The sequence below is a fragment of the Elaeis guineensis genome, chromosome 10 (genome assembly GCF_000442705.2).
Source record: "Elaeis guineensis isolate ETL-2024a chromosome 10, EG11, whole genome shotgun sequence".
In the NCBI taxonomy this organism is placed as follows: domain Eukaryota; kingdom Viridiplantae; phylum Streptophyta; class Magnoliopsida; order Arecales; family Arecaceae; genus Elaeis; species Elaeis guineensis.
In genome coordinates, this window is record NC_026002.2 from 76,584,919 (window position 1) to 76,592,543 (window position 7,625).

The 7,625-nt window shown below is 42.4% G+C and overlaps 1 protein-coding gene across 1 annotated transcript; it reads right to left on the minus strand.

Annotated features, from left to right (window-relative positions):
* Nucleotides 1-1,146: 1,146 nt before the first annotated feature.
* LOC105033468 (E3 ubiquitin-protein ligase RDUF1) lies at nucleotides 1,147-3,178 on the minus strand. The gene has a single exon (XM_010908296.4). The coding sequence runs from the start codon at nucleotides 2,733-2,735 to the stop codon at nucleotides 1,608-1,610; it is 1,128 nt and encodes a 375-aa protein (XP_010906598.1). The 5' UTR covers nucleotides 2,736-3,178; the 3' UTR covers nucleotides 1,147-1,607.
* Between the last annotated feature and the right edge of the window lie 4,447 nt (nucleotides 3,179-7,625).

Genomic DNA, 7,625 nt, shown 5'->3' on the forward strand with positions numbered 1-7,625 from the left:
GACAAAATCTATTCAGCATATACAACAATTAATGAAGGAAGATGAAGACAAAAACCAGTAACGCCATAGGTTTCTGAAAACACCAATAATACTATAGCCTCCTAAAGAAGGCCAACCACCTTAATTGTTAGCATTATTTATGCACATAAACAGAAAACTATAATTTAAGACCAAGTACATCCACCCTGAAGGAAAATGATAAGAACGCCTGAATAGAAATTAGTAACGGATGCCAACTACCCTCTATCAGTCGTTATATACACCATAGCAGCAGCCAATGAGTTTCTCAGGGTTGTAACTAAGCTACCACACCTGAAGAAAACTGAACTGAAACCAACCATTGGGATACTTTGGAGCATGGTTTTTCAAATATCAGAGAACTGGTCAGCTACCATAGAACAACCAGTGGAAACGAAAGCATTTAAAAATTGCCGTAACTGGGGAAGGAAATTTAGAAAACCTACAAAGGCAGGTCAGATGACTAAGCAAAAGGTCAGCAATGGCTGATAGGGTCGAGATTTTTTATATTTAGAAACAGAATTTTGGAATTAAATCTCAGCAGACAGAAGAATTAAACAATGATGGTCCATCCAAATAAGAATAATTAAGCACTTATAGCTGCATCCAACAGAAGGATATCTGGTCCGATAACCACAGTACTGCCTATGTTTTCCTCCGTATATAAGGGAAATAAATGCCAAGCTAATTTCATCCACATAACAAGAAATTTGCACAAACTATGAGCATCTAGGCAGGTTAGAAAAGAATCTTGGAATTAAGAAGAACCTACCATTGCGACTTAGCACTGTAATCAAAGGAACAGCAGAAGTATACCACCATATGATGTATAAAGAAGACCAAGGTATTTTCCCACTGCAGTAGATGAAATTTGATGCCAATTAGCAATAACACCAGAACACATGCAACCCAAAAGTGCAGCAAGTCTTGTACTTATAGAAAACAATAACGAACTCTTATCAGATAAGTAAATCCAATCACAGTTGAGGTTGGCTAGATGCAAACCACTCGATCCAATAGAGTATAGATCCTTGAGTATTGGTTAAACAATCATGGCAATTCAAGCAACCCAGTTAAACTGAAATTATAACAGAACTAAACATAATTCAGAAAGATAATGCCCAACACTTGAGTGACAACAGATCTCGATGCTCCATGTATAATGAGGAGAGCAGATAATCCAAAGGTTTCATACATTAAAAGATGGATCATATGACAACATAAGCTTGAAAAAGTGGGGAAACTTCTGCACAAAGGGAAATTAAAAAAACCTAATAGTAATAATGAATCTCTGACTCATAACATCTGCAATAAGCATGGTACATGATGGCTTGAACCTTCATAATTTCCAATGCGCTGCATCTCAGACGCAATTTCTTCCCTTGGTTCCCTTGTCTTCCACAAAGAACAGCTTTGATTTGAACCAAACAGTGTTTTCTATTTACAGTGGAAGTAGAACATAACTGAGCTTCAGTTTGTTACAAATTCTCTTCTGCTCCCCCGGCGCAAATAGGAGCAAATTGATCAACTGAGATGGGAACCAGAAAGGCAAGAAAAAGAGAGTTTTCTCTCATTTTTCCCTGTCTCCATTACCACCTTGCTATTGCATCCCCATTTCTATCGTCCGATGCCCAACCGAGGTGCCTCTGTGAATTCGCTGTAAGAGGGCTATTCCGGCTTCTCCGGGAAGGAGATGGCCCAGAATCTGAATTCGATCTAGAAGAGGAAGGGCGTATGCATCGAAAAATTGAGAAGAAATTTTGAAATGCTCGGCGAATTCCTCCGCTCTCCTGCGACCGAGTCCCTCGAGTGGGCCAGGAAATCCTTCTCGGAGCACCCCCCGCACTGACGCCACCATCCATCTCCGTGTAAACAACAGGAAGCTCTCGTTCCCCGGCTCGCCTTCCACCCGTGAACCTCCCTACCGCAAAGCCACCACCTGGAAGCCTCCAAATTGTGAGCCCGACCATATCATCATTGCCATCCAATTCCGGAGAGCCCCTCCTGGGAACATCCGACGGCAGCTCGTGGCGGCACACGGGGCACGAGTTCCGGAGGCAGAGCCACGGCAAGATGCAATCTGAATGGTAGATGTGCTTACAGGGCATCTCCCGGGCCTCGGCACCGAGCTCGAACGGCTCCTTGCAGACAGCGCAGTGGGACTCGGTGCTGACATGGCTGGCGGCGATCTCGATGGTGGGCATCGACTCGATGGCGGACTTCGACGCCGGCGGGTGGTCGTACCCCTGCCCACCTCCGACCCCATTCATCTCGATCTGGGCGAGCTGGTCCAGGATGCGGTCGAATCCCGATCCCATCAGGAACTCTGACATGCTGGACGGCAGGGGGCGGAGACCGGATCCGGCCCCATCGTCGTAGTAGAACTCGAAGCTGCCGGAGGCCGCGGGATCTGAACCGGAACCACCACCGCCACCGTCGGAGGGGCCGCGGAGGACGATGACGGGGTTGAAAGGGGAGCGGTCAACGGCGGAGGCGCGGCGGTGGCGGCGGATCCGCGCGTCGGCCTGGTGGTCGGGGGCAGCGGGGCCGGCAGGGACCCGACGGCGGCGGATCTCCCCCGCGGCGGCGAGGCGGGGAGGGGTCTCCACCTCCTCGAGGAAACCCCCCTCGCAATGAGGACAGACGATAGCGTTCTCCGGCCACACCCTCACGAAGCGGCTGCACCTGTAGCACCAGTAGGACGACGCCGTCGCCATGATCTTAAAACAAAGACCTCGAAAAGACGACGAACCAGAAACTCTAGATCCAAATCGAAATAAAAATCCAATCTTTGGTAACCAGGAGGGCTAAAAACCGGATCTTTTCGTCTAATTCGAAACAACGAATTAGAAATTGGAGATCTAGTAACGGAATTTCTTGGGGGAAAAAAATAAAAAAATTCTCTCAAAATCCCTTTTCTTCGATTTCACTCAACTTCCTCGCCGATCAAGGGGCGAAGACAACGGAACCCCGGAAAGAGGAGGAGATAGGAGGTGGGGAAAAGAAGATGGCCGGGACTGGAGATTAGGAGTGACCGGTCGGTTCTCCGACCAGCGAAGGGGGTTGGAGATCTAGCGACGGAGAGAAGAACGGGGGGAAGGGGTGGTTGCAAGGGCTTAAAGGGGCTGGACGGGAAGCTTCAATGGCGGAACCGCGTGTGCGATTTAGCGTGGCATCGACGCCTCGAACGGTGCTGGAAGATAACCCGAGGACACGTGGAAGTGAATTATTGGCTAGGTATCTTACGGCGTTATAGTCGGTCGACGTTGACCCGCGCCGCCTGGCCAAGCGCGGTCCCAAAATTTCCGAACAGCCGCTGCGAGATTAGAAATTTTGGCGAGGGCTTTTGCGCAAATTGAAATTGATCTGCTTCGGATTTGCTGCTTCGTTCCGAACAGCGAGGGAGCCAGTTGTCTTAATCATTGCCAAAAGTCCGATGCCGTGCGGGTGATCGAGTGGACTATTAGTCTATCACAGTAAACCGACGGCTGCGATGGTGGTGGAATAAACTGCTCCGTGTTTAGAAGGGAACAGCAGTGAATTTGAGGACTCGCCATTCCACCACCACCACCTAACTCACGTTTATTCGAACAGGCTGGCGTTTCTTGCGCTCGTATCCGCTGTCTACTGGTTGTGCATACGCATATCACGGGAACGTAATGTAGCTTCTTATGGGAAAGAAAAGGCTGGCGCCGGCTTTGCCGGAAAGTAATGCCGGGCTACGTTTATCTCGTATTCTCCCGTGTTGGTCCCCCTGTTCCGTAGATCTAATCACTGACCGTCCACTCAGAATAGTACAACTGATCGATCGTAGATAATCGATCAAAGCAAAAACAGGAATATCATGATATCATTGGAGAAAACTGGTTCTGAAATGCAGTCCATAGAAGTACGCAAGCTGTGAAGGATGAAATATACACTGACCATGTAGAGGACGATTCAAGTTATATCTTTTACATGATAGAATAATTGATCTATTTTTCATATAATTCATAATTAGATCATATTTTGCATAGATCCCCAGAGATAGATCGAACTAGACGATCATCCCATGCCCCAGACTCTGCAATGATGTTTCAATGAGATGCAAAAATAATTTTTTATAATATTTTAATAAAAAATTATTAAATAAATTAATGATAAATTTTATATGTTACTTGATGAATATATCTATAAAAAATTATTATATATATATATTAATTTTTTAATGATAATTATAGTTTAAATATATTAATTTTTAATAAAAATTTTATTTTTTTCATTTAATTTTAGATCTAAAAAATATCAAGATCGATTTTGCACAAATCTAAATATATTTTAAGTTTCTTAATTCATTTATCTATACATAGATTTTGAAGCAGTTATTGAAGGTATAATTTCAGTCCATGTAGTAGAAACTTTTTCAAGATTTATTATCATTGAACTCTATTGTGCTCATGCAAGATACTTTAATTTGACCGTACATCTACTCTGTTATTCTATTAGACTTCAATCAATCCCATCTTTCTAATTTATCATAATCTTAGTATTAAACTCAAATAATGGAGTATTATTTGGTGTGGCTTCACATCATGTGGCTCGTCTACGATCCGTATATGCTAAAGTTGTTTATAATATGATGTACTCAATTATTGTTTTGCAAAAAAAAGATAAAAATAAATATTAATCTCTCAAAGTCGAGTGGCCATTTATCAACTCCATGAAAAAAAAAAAAAAATGATAAATGACTCGTGGTTGTATACCAACCAAAAATTTGATGCAGACATTTTTATAAAAACAAATTCATATGTAGTCCAATACGCTAAGTCCATGTACTAAATTCAATGGGATAAAGCATTTAATGCATGGCCAAGACGCATTCAAGGCCATCAGTTTTTCATTTTTTATTTTTGGCAAATTGATCATTGCATTTGAATGTATACGTCTGCATCTGTTAAGCCATTCCTCAGGCAATAGACTCTCAATAAGGTGACCTTATGCCTTACCGACAAAAAAATAAGGTGACTTTGTGCGGAAAAAAAAATGTTTTCCCATAAAAAGAAAGATAATATTTTTGAAAGAGACATAACAACTACAGCGGCTTCAGCCAAAGCATATTTTAGGTATGCTCATGATGAATCTGTACAATGTACATCAATCACAAACTAAAAATCATATATTTAAAAGAACGAATGATGGATCCCACATCCCACTAGGACATTTCAATTAGCATTTTATACAACCTTCATGTGTATAAATTGTGCAGTCAAACAAGGATTTGTTTGATTTAATCACAGATTTATATCAACAACAACATCACCAGCTCAGTGAATTGTCACTGGACTGATTGCGACATGGTAACATACATACCGCTACATTTCTGCGGGAGATTGCACATGCAAGTAGGTCTCCTCAATAAACTGACTTGCTGAACAAGCCAACCAGGTACCATCCTCTGGTGAAACAGGAAGCATGGTATACAGTACCTCAACACAACTGTTCAATATGGAAGCTCCTCAAAAAATGGGTTCTACACTTCATGTCCACTTTCTATGGTCCAACTCCAGAAGCTTTTGAGCTGGAGCCAAACATAACACACCGGATGAGAAGAAGTGAAATCCAAACAAACTACCAACATACATGTACTTGTTTTCGGCATCCATTATGACAAATCCAATGCTAATGAATTGAATATGATAATTCGTGAGAAAACAACAGCATTAGCTAGTTCCCTCATTTTGTGCCAAATTTACTAATCTTACTCAAAGATTCAACTTCTTAAGTAAATCAATGAGGCAAGTAAATATATTTCACAAATCCATATGATCAAAAAGAACCATATATTACTTAATGTAGGTTAAGTTCATAAAATTAACAAGGAAACAGCCCTCCACGGTTCCCCTAGGCTTCAGGCGGAGGGAGTTGATGTCAGGCTAAAAGCTGGCTGAAAAATGTTGGCAAATTTGATGGCTTATATTTTAGAACGACACTGTAACCCATTATGGAGAAGCTAAGACTTCTAGTTCAACTCTGGTTCAATACTAAAGTGCATTGCATGTGAAACGTGAACACCCATTCATCATGATCAGAAGCATAATGAGATTAGCTATCAATAATATGGAACGAAAGGTACAAACCTCAATCTTACAGGGGTACGTATCTATAAAGTATCACAGGCCTTTCTAACACTTGCCACCCCAACTCCAACGAGTTATAAAGTATCATAGGCCTTCCTAACACTTGCCACCGCAACTCCAACGAGGAACCTCCCCCTGTTATCCATATGGTAAGAAGGGGAGATCCTCTGGATCCCCAGTGACCGTAGCTGGTATTTACTCACTCCATGGACCAAGGTAAAAACATCTACTGAATATCTTTTATTGCTACTGATATTCAGTTTGAATCGAATTGGTTGGAGTTGCGTGACGGCCATAGGATTGCGATGACTGGATTTATAAAATAAATTTTTGATTGAAATTGGCTCCAATGAAAATTCTTCGATGCTCAAATCAGAAATCTGGAATAAATGAAAATGAGCACACAAAAGAGAGATTGCATACTTTGAGGTTCCTTAATTACCTCTACTTGTAGATCAAAGTAAGAGCCGTGAGAGAAAAGAGTCATTTAAGGCCATCCCAACCACTTCAGACGTGCCACTTTGAGATTTTCAACCTAATCTCTCAGAATTTGATAGTTGTTGTTACCTTATTCAGCTTGTGGTAGCTGCTCCCAGCGATCACATGATTTAAAAGGAGTACACAGGTGCTCTCGATCAACCCTTCCAAATATATTGATCAAAGCAGAGTTCGACCAAAACATAGGTCGGCGACCAATGCATGAGTCGACGACCAACGCATGGGTCGGCGATTGACCATAAGTCGATCATGATCGAGGTTTGCTAGTATCTTCGGCTTAGGCAATAGAGATTTTCTATCCATAACATATGTCCCCCATTTCTATGTTCGAATCAGAAATGGATCGGATGATGGAAGTACATCAAATCAGATCCATCGAGGACACGCATCAAATGCTTGATCCCTTGGTCTAAACAATACGTTCGTGTCGCTTGTGCAAGGTAAAGCATCACATCATCATGATTAACCAAGAGCCACTATTGAGGGAGATGTCAGATTCAAAGCATTGCATGTACTGTTTTAGATGTGCTCATAAATGAGCCGTCGGAGAGACCTATTGGACCAATGAAATAATGTCAGGTGTGATTATCTAGCGGGCCTGGGTGAACCGATGCCCGAATTGCATCGTCAGAGATGCTTACAAGTAGAAATTCATTCTTCTCATTTTTATCTTTTTGCTCTATATTCTCCTTCAAGCTTCATGTCAACGGTGGTCCCTAGACTCCACCAGCAACTTTCGGTCATCTTCTCCAGCTAACTCCATCACGTGCTCAACCACTGGTTGGTCTTCCAAGCATTCCCCCAATCCTATTTTCTTCTGTTCCTTTAGTCCCATCTTTGTTTCCATAGCTCTTTGCTTTTGCTCCCCTCTCTCCATCCTATTCTTCCCTTTTCATTCATCATTTGCATCATTAGATAGGCGATCCAGAGGTCTCTATAAGGGATTGGTCCTCCATTTCCTCTTTCTCCTCAAGGATTAGCCCTTTCAGGTCA

What these genes read in the sequence shown, in the direction of transcription:
- LOC105033468 (XM_010908296.4), bottom strand. Translation starts at nt 2,735, where the DNA reads ATGGCGACGGCGTCGTCCTACTGGTGCTACAGGTGCAGCCGCTTCGTG.